Below are 14,008 nucleotides of genomic sequence, written 5' to 3'. Positions count from 1 at the left end.
CCCGTCATCTACTTCCTGAATTTTTTGTCAGCGATTCCCGGGACACCATAACACCGGGGCACATGAAACTTGGCGGGCTTGGTGGCCCCAGTTGACTTCTACGGAAAGATTTCGGGGTCCACTCCACCCCCGCGCTGGCCCCCCCGAAACCCCAAAATTACAGTTTTTCCTAAGTAACTACCTGAACCGTGGCACTGAGGATGACAAAATGTTTATGGTATGTTGGTCTCAAGAGCCCGCATCAACTTAGCTTATAACCAGTCATTTGTGATTTGCACCCCATGATAAAAAAATAAAATGCAATATAATGCTGCTTTAATCGCTCCTATCTTCAGATGAGATGTTATGAAATGCACAAAATTTCATGTGTATTATTATCCTGACATCCTCTGGGAGTATGCCAAGTTTTGTGGAATTGCATCCATGGGGGGCTACAAAATAAATGTATTTACTGTATATGTACATTTAGTGACTACTACCATTGGCCTGCAGATGGTGGTATTAAGCGAATGGTTGCTCCATGCTACTGTCACACACACACACACACACACACACAAGCACAGACACACACATAAATACACACACAGAGACACATACCTACACACACAGTAGACATGCAGGCATACACATGTACACACGCACCAACACACACACACACGCACGCACGCACACACGCACACACACACACACACACACACACACAGGAGTACACGTACACACACACACACACAATGACATTAGCATCTACATACATTGCAAAGTTGGTATGTTAGGAAGCATAATGGATTCACATTTTGAAAACATTTTTTAAAAATCATGTAAGAAGAGGTATATTTGAAAACCTATCTATGATACAGAGTTTGTTTGATGTCATACGCTTAACTGGTTAGAGTATAATGAATTTACAGTATAGTTGGTGCAAAAGGTTAGCCTGACTCTCGCCAGTAGTTCCGCCATGCTCCACCAGAGGCGTTTCGTTGACCTCCACACAAGGGTCTGGGCTCGAGGGCAATGCAAACTCCATCAAGGGAGCAAAAAATTATGAACCAATCAGGATCGCCGGAGGGGATTTCATAGATGTGACGTAGCGCCGAAGTGTCTGATTCAAACAACAATGGCGGCACGCAGCGAGGAGTCTTGTGCTGACATTAATTCTGCTATTTCAACCGTTTTGTCGAATCTATCGAGAATTCATTCTTTAAAAGATGAACAGAGAATGGTTTTGAAGGCATTTATTGGTGGCCGTTTCTCTCAGCTTTTCAGCATGTCATGTTTCTTCACTGATTGAGAATATATCTGACAGGTTGGACCGGTAGCCTGATGAGGCCTGAGAGTAGAGGGTGGGGGGATCTTCCCTTTCAATCTTCATTGTGGACAACCAGGCCAGCACCTCCTTAAACTTGCCCTTGGGTCTGGGTCTTGGGCTGGGTTCTGATAATGTCCTGGTACTTCCACTCACTGCACAATAACAAAGAAAGATGTAGGGAACTAGTCAATGTCCTGAGATAGAAGATTAGCACTTTAACTAAATGAAAAAATAAAAGTGGTAGCTTCAATATGTTTCTGCGATATCGAGTTCAGTTACCTATGTCTGTGTCCCATTTTTAATAGGAATTTTAATATTCTGTACAAACATTGTAAAATATAGTGACATAATAAGCTAATGTAAAATGCATAGTATAGCAAGCTAATCTACAGAATGGCCAAACATTTGATTCACTTACATTAACTCAGCTGTACCATTATGCATATTACACAAATAGAAATAAAGATGTAGGACTTACTATCTGGTTGAAATACGTCCAAACTGGCATTCAACTTGGAACCAAGAAAATTGGATTTCTGCATCTCCATCTCTAGTCTGCCTATTTTCTCACTGATATTTTTCTTCACCTCTTCGATCTTCTCACTCCTGGCTTGACTCCAAAACCGTTGGTCTGTAAATGTACAGTAGCACATGGTGACACTTTCCTGTGACCTTTTGTTGTGATTTTGAACAGATTTTGCAGATGTACAGTAGGACACTTACTTGCAGGTTCGGGTTGGAGGCTCATGTTAGAAGCGTCAAGTTCAGAGCCCTCTGCTTCTCTCAGATCCGTCAGCAGTCTGGAGAGGTAATCTTTGAACTCATCATATATCTCTACCTCTCGTTTCTTCCATTTTACCTCCAGACAGACATTAATTTCTCTCTTCTCAAACTTCTCCTCTACCCTTTGGTTGACCTCTGTCATGTTTGGAATGTAGTGTTTGCCTTCATTAATGACCACCATCTCCTCGATCTTCTTCAGCAGCTCAGGGACCATATTGCTTTCACTCTTGTTCTTGTTGTTGAGGACGTGATACCTGTTGCCACATCTCTCCACCAGCTTCTGCAGGGCAGGGCCCTCCATCATGATGTGTTCTTCAATGGTCCGGTCCCCAAGCTGGTCACCATAAGAAAATACCACCAAAGTGTATTTCCAAACATCCTCACCAAACAAGATCATATGGTTCTCTAGCGCCCTCTGCTGTTGACGTGTGAAAGCCATGTCTACAGGCAGGATGAGCAGAAAAGCATGAGGTCCAGGAGGGCAGAATGTGAGGCCTCGGACAATTTCTTTATCCTGCTCTATAGTGCAACTATCTCTATTTTTACTCCAGCCGAGGGTGTCCACCACAACAATCTTCTTGCCAGCAACGTCTGCTGTGGCGCTATTGGTGTTGGTGTTGAAACAGGTGGGCAGGCGACCGTGACCAAGGATTGTGTTTCCAGAGGCAGTCTTTCCCACCGTCTTCTGTCCCAGCAAAACCACACGGATCTCGCTCAGTGGTGTCCCCGATACTGTTGAATATTTTGGAGAAAATGCAGTATTATAACAGTTCATGCCACACAGTCTTAATTAAAATTGTGTGAATGCAACTACCTAACTGTGCAATATAATACAACTACCTCTACATAACTTTATTTTCCTGCATAGAAACAATTGGTAAATACAAACAGACCAATTGTTGTGCAAAAGGAGTAGTATTCTGTATTGAAATAGTATTTGCCAGGCTGTACCTTTTTCTCTCTGTATTCTGATTTCTTCAGTTTTCTTCCTGCTGTAATTCTTCACAAAACTCTGTTTCTCCTCGATGACCTTAAACAAATTCTCATCGCATCTAAAAAACTCCTGACGGTTCATAGCAACAAGCCCCTTCATCTTCTCAAGCAGTTCGGTGACTTGGTTACCAACATCCATGCTTTTATTATCCAAAACATGGTAGCGGTTCCCACACTTGTTGACCAGGGCTGTGAGCGCTGCTCCTTCCACTTCGATGTGCTCCTCAATGGTTTCCTCCCTCAAACAGTCACCTCTGGAAAACACCACAATCACATGTCTCCAGAGATCTCCTCCTAGTAACTGAAGGTGGCTCTCCACTGCTTCAAGTTGCTTTTCAGTAAAGGATGCATCTGCATCAATGACCAACAGGAACACATGAGGCCATGGAGAGCAAAGGAAAGCACTACAAATCACTTCCTGTTTAACACACTCAGTGGTGTCCTGGACATTGAAGCTCCTCCACCAGCCAGGAGTGTCCACAACCTTTATTGGGGTTTGGTCCGTATAGCCCTCATGCATCATTGAACTGGTTGTTCTCTTCCCAGACTCATGGACTTTCTCTCCAAGGATTGTGTTCAGAGTGGAGCTCTTTCCGACGTTCCGACTTCCTAAAACAACCACCCTAAGTTCTGCGATTGGTTGATCTTTCTCAAATTCTACAGAAGAGTGATTGAAAAGAAAAGTAGTTAAGCATGCAACACAATGAGTAATATCATCATTAATATTTCCATGGCCTTTCTTTTCAGTACTTGCTTATCTCATCTTGTTCTCAAATAAGACTTTTTAACCATACTTTTCAGTTTGAGTTTGTATATAAACATATACAGTACCTCTCAGAAGCTGTCTCTGTGTCTCCCTTTGTTTATCACTCTCTATCTTCCTCTGTGATGCCCTCTCTGCTGCCAGTTTCCTCTTCTCAGTAATGGCCTGCAGGATCTTCTCATCTGCCCTGTAGAACCCACCAGCATTCATCTTCACAAGTTCCTCAATCTTGCTGAGTAGCTCTGGCACCTGATCAGGGTGGTTCTTGCTGTTCTTGTTGACAAACACCTGAAACCTGTTTTCACATTTCTCTAGAACTTTCTTGAGAGCCTCCCCTTCGCTCTCAATATGATCATTAATCGTGGTCTCCTTACCCAGGTAGTCCCAACAGGTGAAGACCACCACTACATGTCTCCACACATGATCTCCCAGAAGACTCAGGTACTCTTGCACATACTGACCCTGCTCTTTGTTGAAGGCCATGTCCAATGGAATGACCAGAAGAAAAACATGAGGCCCAGGAAGACAATTGGTGAGACTGAGTTTAAAGTTCTGCTTGCAGGCCTCCGAGGTCTCCATGATGGAGAAATAACTCCAGCCAGGCACGTCCACCACAGTGAGGTGGCGTCCAGATACGGTGCCACTCCTGACCTCACACTGCAGGGTCCTGGCTCTGCCACACTCGAACCTTGGACCCCCCATGATGGTGTTTCCTGTCGAGCTCTTGCCAGACCAGCGCGCCCCAATGAGCACAATCCTCAGTTCTGTCTCCATTGCTGCACACTGTCCTGCTGAGAAAAAGATAATAACGTGTTAAAATTGTGGTTTCCCTTAGTTCCAAGTTTCAGTAATTTCTTAACATGATTGTATGTTCTATCTGCCTTCAAGTGTGAAAGGAGCAAAATGTGTCATAGACACTGAGGATAATTACAGTTTTTTTTTTTCTTTTTGCTCATAGCATTTGGACTTTTGGACTAATGTGTCATAATTTATATCTATAAATATGATGATATTTAATTCATATTGATATCCTATTTGATATCTTTACGGGAGCTATTGCCGGAATGGACTACGGGTAGTCAAAATCGCATTTTTAAACCACTAACATTGCTCAAAACAGCGCCAACCCTCGTCAGAAGCTTGCTCTGGGTGTCTACACATAAAACGAGGCACAAACAACTTGGTTCACGAACCCGACGTTTATAAAAGAAGACTTTAATGAACACTTACCCCTTCCAGCTCCCACACTTCCGTTTCAGATAGGGTTGCGGTCTCGAACTGATTAAGTGTGTACAAACTATTCCAAAGTTTACAGACTGATTGGTGCTTCGTTTTATGTGCAGATGTGTATGTTTGGCGCTGTTTTGAGCAATGTTAGTGGTCTAAAAATGCGATTTTGAAAGCGTATGGCTGTTTGCCCTATGCTAACCCACAGTTTGCGATTTTGGGCTGTAGCTCTTGCCCGTGCTAGCTCTGTACTGCGTGATCAACAAAAAATACTTCTTCCACGGCTTAGTTGATCACGCCAATCACGGTGTGTATAAAGTTGGTGGGCAGGCTTAACATAACTGACATGCAACCAGAAGTTGCAACGGTAACGCATCCTGCTATTTGAAACCAAGAAGATGATTCATTTAGCGTTATCCTATAGAGAGCCGAAGTCCCGCCCTTCTACTTCCGGTCTATGGGACCTATTTTACGATTTTTAATGCATGGGAGTCAATGGAGAGATAACAATTATTTTTTGGTCCCGTTCGAGTTGGACCGTGCATTTCACATATGATGTGTGGGAATTTAAAAGATAATTTTTCACGTCAAGAGATAAACGATTCGACGTAAATGTGTTGAACAGCATTAGGTTTTGTATGAGATCGCTTAGTGAACTACATCTCTCGTCGCGAACAACATACGTCACTCACTAGAGAAGAACATGGCTGTCCCCTTGGCGAGCTTCACCCGCTTCTTCCATGAGGAAGATAAAAGTATCAAACGTGGAGAAAACCATTTCAAATCGGGACACGTCGAGAGCTGCAGCTACTCGAAGGGAGTTTTGGTCGGTTCTGTGCGTGCTAGCATGCGGGACCGGCTGTACAAGGTTTCGGTGAGTTGCTATTTCTATCAGCTAACGTTAGCGTTAGCATCGTATTCAATGTTATACTGAATGCCTCAGACTTTGACTTGTACTATTAAATATTGTGTTGTAGCGCCCTAAAATAGTACATTACATGTTTACAGATCTACATGGATGACGAGGGGGCTATTTTAAGCACCACCTGTGAGTGCGCACGGGGGGAGTTCAAGTGTAGCCACGCTGCAGCGTTGGCTATTTTTGGGATGAGGGAGTTGAGCTCCACCGACGTGGAGTGCCAGTGGAAGAAGCCTGCCTCCTCCAAAGGAACTCTCTCGGTGTCGGAGCTGTATCCACAGTTGGAGGAGACCTATAACCCCCTGGCCAGGGAGGTTACTGCTGAGGATATAGAGTGGTTCAGGTCTGAGCTGAAGGGGACCGAGTGCGGCATGGCATGGCTGTTGTCACCCGAGCCACAGCCCGAGCATCAACCTCTGCCTACTGTGCCTGAGTTGGTGAGGGAGCATCGGGGTCAGGGGCTTGAGGCAATCCTTGCCTCAATGCGTCTGACTGAAGACCAGCAGGCTACCATCCTGGCAACCACTGTGGGTCAGCGGCGGAATCCTCAGTGGCAGCTGCACAGGAAGGGGCGCTTGACAGCCAGCAACTTCGGTGCTGTGCTGCTGTCACGGCGCACCTCCGCTCCATGCCCGTCCCTCCTGAAGAGGGTGCTTGGGGGGCAAAATTTGGATGGAGTGATGGCAGTCAACTGGGGCGTTATGAACGAGCCAGAGGGGGTGAAAGCCTTTGAGCAGGCTTATCAGGTGGAGGTGCTCGAGTCAGGACTCTTTGTGAGCGAGTCGGGTGTCTTGGGAGCGTCACCTGATGGGCTTGTTGAGCCAAATGCCCTGCTGGAGGTGAAGTGCCCCCACAGCCAGCGGAACATGACCATCGCGGAAGCTGTCCTGTCCCCCTCATTTTGTCTCCATGTGGTGGGTGAGTCCTATGGGCTCAAGGACAACCACCCATACTGGCATCAAGTCCAAGGGCAGCTCCATGTCACACGCCGGGACCTTTGTTTTTTTGTCGTCTGGACAACGAAGGAGGCTGTGATCATCCCCATCCCAAAAGACCCTGCATGGGGGGAAAATCTCCAAACTTTGGAGAGTTTCTACTGGCAGCACATGCTCCCTGTGTTGGCCAGTAGAGAGGACATGTAAATAGTTTGTTTTTTGTAAATAGTTTAAAAAAGTTTCAGTGTTTAGTGTTCAGTGTTTTTCTCTCCAATCAGTTCTTTTTTTGGGAGACAATGGATCAGCGTTCCCGTCGCGTCTCCTGTCAGTAACTGTCCAATGGACAGTGAAACTAATGATCCACCAAATTCAGTAATCTCATAGGTGTTAGCTGTGAACTACAATCAGAAATCTGTTTGAAATGAACTTGTATAAGTTAGAGTTCCGCTACACTGTTTTGTCTTCTATGCCCACAATGGTCTAAAAAAGTTAGAGAATGCAATGTTTAATTTCTGAACATGAATCAGGTTTCAAAATAACACCAAAACATTGATTGGTTTTCCAAAACAAAGAGAGGGATATCATTTATTTGAAAGGTCCTGGACAGATGCAATAACTATTAACAGTTCACTTTTTTTTTAACCTATTTTTCTGTAAGGGTGCTGCTGACTTCCCGTATGAGGGGGTTTTGGAGGTTGACCAGTGCACAGCAGAGCTGCACCAACACATTTGCGGAGCATCGGAGGTGTGCAGGTATTTGGTCAAGTATCTTGAATTCCTTCACCCTTGCGTTGGCTCTCTCAATGTGAATACGATTCTTGGCAATCTGTTTTGTTGCCCTCACCTCACTCTCATTAAATTTTCCCTTATTTAGAAAGGGGGGGATATTCACTGAAACACCCTCTGGCACAATGTCTGAAATCAAAAAGCCCTTGTCTGCTAAGACCAGGTCACCAGCTACCAGATGGTGGAGTATCCCTGACTGCTGTGTGATTGCCTTGTCAGACACAGAGCCAGGGTACAGTGGGCTGCAGTAGTTGATGACCCCATTTGGGGCCACGGATATTAATACTTTGAAGGAGTGCATCCCTCTGTAGGTGGAGTAAGTGAGTTTCGCCTTGTCCATCTCCTTTGGGGCTGCAATGTGGACATCTGTGCAATCCACTACCATCCTGCAGTTACTTGCAGATGGCTGGAATGAAGCAGGCATGCTTTGGGCATTCTTGTGCCGACTAGGAACTGTTGCCATCATTCCTCTGAAAAACAATTTATGTAGCACATGTATCATTGTTTTCACAATGTTGCCTACAGTGGCAGTGCTGCAGCAGAACAGCTGTGCCAGGTGCAGGTGAGGATAGTTCTGCCGTATTTTCATGAGTGTCAGGAAGACCTGGTCTTCCAAACTCACACTTTCCGAAACGTTCCAGCCAGCAACATAAATAATGGAGCCCTCAAAGCGCTTCACAAGCCCTGCCACCCGTCTGAACATGGCCATGTCCAGAAGCCCCGTCTCCATTCGAATGACGTCATCAGGTAGGCCATCAACGCTGTACTTGGGGGGTTGACGCTTCCCACTGACAGGCATAGGCAGGGTGACATCATGCTCTGCTTCTTCCAATGGAGTGAATGTTGTGGAGCATCCTGAGTCAAGACCAGGGGCAGCCATTTTTGCATAACTGTGGTCTGACTGTGTCAGACTTAATAGAGGGACCAAGCCCGTCTTGCTCCACGGGAAAAGGCACGGGCCTTTGTCTTTCCCGTAAGGAAAATGGCAACTGCATATTCTGGAGTTCCCGTCTGGCTCCCTGTCTGCTCGTCTGCAATGAGAAAATATAGCTATTAAATTAAACTATAGTAATTATAGTTAATACTTAATCCATAGGTTTCTTAATGCAAATAAAGCAGAATATGTTTTTGTGCTGTGTTTGTGTTAAGTCAGTGGCAGCTGCACAGGGAGGGGTGCTTGACAGCCAGCAATTTCGGTGCTGTGCTGCTGTCACGGCGCACTTCCGCCCCATGCCCCACGCCCGCCCCTCCTTTTGTGCTGTGTTTCAGTGTTCAGTCAGTCTGATCTGATATTTTATGATGCAAATTACAGCACTTGGACTTTGGACTTTAATGGCAGTGTTTAACAGATGTTTGGATATATGGGATGTGGAATTAGGGAGTGTAAACCTAAAATGTGTTTGTTTATCTAATTCTTATGTGTAATGTTTTCTTGAACTCTTACACACATTAAAATGCAATTATGTAAAAATTGATTAAGTGATAAATAACACTGCTTAAAAGCAACCCTGTGCCACTGTTTACTTTCTGTGTTCCTGTGTGTTATCTTTACCTGTGTGTTTTGACAGTCCTGCAGTGTATTCATGTGCGTTTGTTACTCTTCTTTTTGTTTTGTTTTAGATTAGAACCAGGAGAATGAGCTTTCAACACAAAGAAGGCAACCAGAGGAGACGTGTCCTTTATCCACCAGTGATTCATCCATCATTAGGTCTGCGCTGTCCACCAGCATGCAGGTGTGTGTGGAAATATATGTAGCCTTACCATGCCAGTTATTGTTGTTATATGATTGATTGAATGACTATTGTTTAATTGCTATTCTCCTATACTCATTATATTGCCAAAAGTATTGGGTCACCTGTCTAATTTATTTCTGGACACTTGAGCACAATGAATCTCATTACTTATAAATTCTTTTATGAGTATATGACAATAAACTTGAATTGAATTGAATTGAATTGAATTGCTTTGACCCCCATATGAACTTCAGTCACATCCTATTCTTAATCCATAGGGTTTAATATGACATCGATCCTTTGCAGATAGATTAAACAGAGTTTTTATTATCCAACTGGGTGTGTTACTGGGATTTTATACATTTAATGAGTGCAAAAAATTATCTTGGTCATCTCACAACCTCAGCTCAGGCAACATTGTGCGTACCCCCTGCAATCTTTGATGCCTCTATTAGATTTGGACCAGGCATGTGACCCCTTCTGTGATCGTCCAACACAAAGAAGGCAACCAAAGGAGACGTGTCCTTTATCCACCTGTGACTCATCCATCAGTAGGTCTGCGCAGTCCTCCAGCACGCAGTCCTCCAGCACGCAGGTGTGTGGATATATGGAATGTGGAATTAGACACTAGGTTGTCAGGCATCCCACTGGTAGAATGGCTACCACATAACCCCACACACACACACATCACTGCTGACATTCTTTTTTTTATAAATTATATTGTTTATGTAGCATAATCATATTGTACACCATTAAAACCTTGAAGTTTTGGGAATCAATGACATATTTGTTATGTAAAATATGTGTAATGCTTTTCATTATTAAATTGATCTTGCTATGTCTCAATACAAAATGCCCCCACCCCAATTGGTGCATTCCTACCCTCTAGCTGTTGTGTAAATCCTTAAATATGTAGATGTAGCATATTGGATATTGAAATGTCCACAGGAATCCATAGAAATGGAAGATCCATGTTGTTTCATTGTTTTGTGTCTTCAACAGAAGTTTTACCAGCAGACACCCCCTTCGAGGTCAGCATCGGCCAGTGAAGAGTCCGTTGCTATGTCCACCCACACAGTACACTACAGTTTTAATATATTAACAAGTCATATTGCAATTGTTCTGTTATTTCAGACATAGACTTTAAACCTACATACACAATCAATACTAAGAATGACACTACCCCTGATCACTGTGTGTGAGTCTAGTCTAAAGTATCTACTATGAAGAAGGCTTAATTTAATCTTCTGTGAATGACTGAGTGAATGTTCTGAAGACAAACATTGGTTTTAAATTAAGACAGAAACGTAATGTAATTTTGAAACGTCAAATGTCAATTGAGTTTATTGGTAATTACATAAATGTTAATGGCATTGTATTGATTCGCAAGCAGGACACACAGGAACTGGGTTTGATGGTGCTGAGGAAAAGGGGAATAAAGAACACATTATAAACATTATGAACATATCCTACAAATGTCATTTTAAACTTTAAATACATTTCTATGAGAAAGTTGTATACTGAATATGTTTACTGTAAAGATTGAAAGTAAAACATCTTAACTTTAGATTACTTGTGTCCATGTCCTGTGTACTTCTTGCAAAGGGAATGAAAGGAACAAAACAGAAAACTTTGAGTTAAGTCAGTTGAAGAAGGAAAGTGAAATTATCACTTTTTAAAATATAATTACTGTAATTACTTACTAACCGACTCATTGATTAACAATTGCTGTAGTTAGTCAAATGCAATTTTGACCTGACTCACCCTTCAAAACAATGCCAACAGTCCTGAAGAATTTCATGCAAGGCTGACTTCCTCTCCTCGACTTTCCCTTAACTATCTGATCAGGTTACACTTACTTGTATGCTCTACAATCATAACACCAGTTAGTGCACCTCAATTGAGGAAAATATGTGTCAATATATCATGTTCATTGTTGTTTTACCTGTGACTGATGTTAGATATAGAACATGACTTCAGAAAATAAGTCTTAACATGTGAGCTGGTATAGCTATACTTGTAGTAGGTCTACTTATTGCAATAAGCTTTTCAGTCAATTGAGAAATAGATACATGGTAGGACGTTTAGTTTCTGAAGCCACATTCCTCTTAATTCAGTCTCAAGAAAAGTATGTTTGAGCATGACAGTAGGAGGACCATAGAGAGTTATCTGGGTTTCTGCATTAATTGGTCATAAAATGTGATCTGTTGTGCAGATCGAAATTAGTTACCAGGAGCATTTTCTTGAGCGTATTCCTGGCAAGGGTTCAACCAGTATAGATAAAAAAAAAAAATACTTACCTTTCCCCAACAGCACCAATGTTTGTATGTATGTATGTATGGGGGGTTTCACACATTCATTTCTCTAAGTCTCTAGCTTCTGCTATATTAGTGACATATTTTGACTTTCCATGTGCAATTAATGTAGAAAAACACAATATTCAGAAGAGTTTCCTTATTAATAAGATTACTATTAATATTATTAGTAGTAATGATGACCGTATTAAACGATTATGAGAATAACAATAATAATACAGGCTGACATTAGTTAGCAGTCATTCCTGACGTTAGCTAGCATTCTTTGCTAGCTAGCCGCTAAGTAAGCTAACTTAAAGGATTCACAGATATGTGACTTGCCTAATGACTTTCGTCCACCGAGCCCTTGTCTTGTCATCCACTGGGAAGCGAAAGAAAGAGCAACTGTCGTTGCTGGAATGGTGACATTCTGGCACAAAACACACTGGCATGTTAGCAGCTAGCCTATTTACGTTCAGGAACGGGGCGAACAGAAGTTGAGGGAACATCGGGGAAATGCGGTGACGTAAGGTAAGCGACTTGGACTTGTAGTCCGTCTAATTAAGTATTTTCCATAGCGTTTTGCTTAACTATCCTGAGACGAATCGTGACATTCTTGACATGTAAAATCATGTTTAATTCTGGAGAACATCATATGGGTAATTCAAGGCACAAGACAATCGGGACCAGAAAATAATTTATATTTCTCCATTGACTGCCATTGAAAAAAAATCCAAAGATAGGTCCCATGGAGGCAATCGGAAGGGGCGGGACTTCGGCTCTCTATTGCGTGGAGAGAGAAGGTTACGCATCATGCTACTTGAAAACAAGAAGATGATTCATTTAGCGTTATCCTATTGCGGAGAGGGAATTTGAAACACAACTGTTTATCCCACCCCTCCGATTGAGCCCTGACCACGGTGAGTTCCCAGACCCTACATCTTGATGTGAGTCTGGCTCGTCAGGCTAACTTTAAGCTGATTTGACTTGACATTTCTATTTAGTTTATTACTAATTTTGGCTAATTATGATTCTTATATGATTCTAAAGGGATATTTCGGAATTTTGGACATCAGACCTCATTTCCAAGTTTGCTAGTGTGATATTTATCTGTGGACACAGTTTTCAGCACATTTCATCCAGTTATTAGTTGCAGAGTTCGCAATGGTGCTCAGCTAGTGCGACAGCAGAGGCGAACAGATATTACCTACAGTAAGTGTCCCGACTATCCGCATTAAGATCAGATTTCAAAGATCAGATTTCAGAGCAGTCACGTTGGCTTCTGTCAAATGAAGCATTGGATGTCAATGGTCATGTGATTTACACAAAACTGTATAAGGCTTCACTGAAAACTGTTTCTTATTTTGACACGCTTCAAGGCTTTGGTGCGACATGTAGCCTGATATCACCACAAAAACCCAAAAAACAACTTCATTACCATAACGTGAGTAGTTGTAGTTTGTTACTTTCACCCAGGGTTTAAAATTGGCACCTGCCACTCGCCAAAAGCGAGTAAAAATCTCCACTGGCGAGTAAAATTAAAAGGTAATTCGCCATTGGCGGGTTGCTGACATAACGTTGCTTCACTGTAAACTTTCAGCACCACAACAAAGCGTTAACAGGCTAGGCCTACGAACAACAATAGATAGATATATTGGGCCTACAAATTGTATTAGCTTATCTGACAGTCAGCAGGCATGTCACATGTGGAGGAAGAAACTACTGCACTAAATCATAGAAAGAAGGGACTAATTTACACAGATCAGTTCTAAACCTTTTTTCAAAAACAAAAGTTTTGTGGCTGTTAGAAAAATATTTTGGCCGGTAATTTTTTCTGCTTACCTGCCATTAGCAGACAAGTAAAAAAGTACATTTTATACCCTGCTTCCACCCCTGTGAATCAGATAGTAAAATATACTCCACTAGTAAGTAGCCTACTGAAGCATTGAGATGTAGTGAATTAAAACTGTAATGAACCACATTGTAATCATTTTAAACCCAAAACATGGCAACAAAACACAGTAACATTTTGTCCTATTTTTTCCCCTGAGATTGATAACTCACCCAACTCTGGTGTCTTTGTGGTGATTCCGCTCTTGGACTCTCTCCTATGTCAGGATATGTAATGAAAACTCAGATCTCCCTCTTGTAACAGTATGTGTACTTGCAACAAACATACAACTCATATCCCACTTTAAAATGCATTGTGAGAGATCATTTTGAGTGTATCATAGAACGGTGTCTGTGCATGTCTCCCAGGTGCATTGTT

General features: G+C 42.6%; 1 protein-coding gene and 1 long non-coding RNA gene across 3 annotated transcripts; one reads left to right on the top strand and one right to left on the bottom strand.

The window, feature by feature from the left end:
- Positions 1-1,247: 1,247 nt before the first annotated feature.
- Positions 1,248-14,008, bottom strand: LOC134097726 (GTPase IMAP family member 8-like). Its single transcript, XM_062550666.1, has 6 exons — positions 13,804-14,008; positions 3,914-4,636; positions 3,041-3,739; positions 2,030-2,821; positions 1,785-1,937; positions 1,248-1,458 (listed from the first exon to the last, which is right to left on the bottom strand). Exons 2-6 carry the CDS (start codon positions 4,617-4,619, stop codon positions 1,268-1,270), a joined length of 2,541 nt encoding a protein of 846 aa, XP_062406650.1. The 5' UTR covers positions 4,620-4,636; positions 13,804-14,008; the 3' UTR covers positions 1,248-1,267.
- Positions 7,237-10,903, top strand: LOC134097727 (uncharacterized). 2 transcript variants are annotated; one of them, XR_009940942.1, is made up of 4 exons: positions 7,237-7,679; positions 9,333-9,445; positions 9,901-10,040; positions 10,448-10,903. It is a non-coding gene; the product is annotated as an uncharacterized LOC134097727 (long non-coding RNA). The 2 variants fall into 2 exon arrangements; XR_009940941.1 differs by having other exon boundaries at positions 7,237-9,445.

Source organism: Sardina pilchardus, chromosome 12 (genome assembly GCF_963854185.1).
Source record: "Sardina pilchardus chromosome 12, fSarPil1.1, whole genome shotgun sequence".
NCBI lineage: Eukaryota > Metazoa > Chordata > Actinopteri > Clupeiformes > Clupeidae > Sardina > Sardina pilchardus.
The sequence above is the reverse complement of the archived record's forward strand: the minus strand, read 5'-3'. Positions and strand labels throughout refer to the sequence as shown.

Bases quoted from the DNA above. Each gene is read 5' to 3' on its own strand.
- LOC134097726 (XM_062550666.1), bottom strand. From the start codon at position 4,619: ATGGAGACAGAACTGAGGATTGTGCTCATTGGGGCGCGCTGGTCTGGC. The intron at 1,938-2,029 runs GTAAGTGTCCTA...GTACATTTACAG, and splicing joins CCTCCAACCCGAACCTGCAA to ACCAACGGTTTTGGAGTCAA. The intron at 1,459-1,784 runs GTAAGTCCTACA...GTTATTGTGCAG, and splicing joins GGACGTATTTCAACCAGATA to TGAGTGGAAGTACCAGGACA.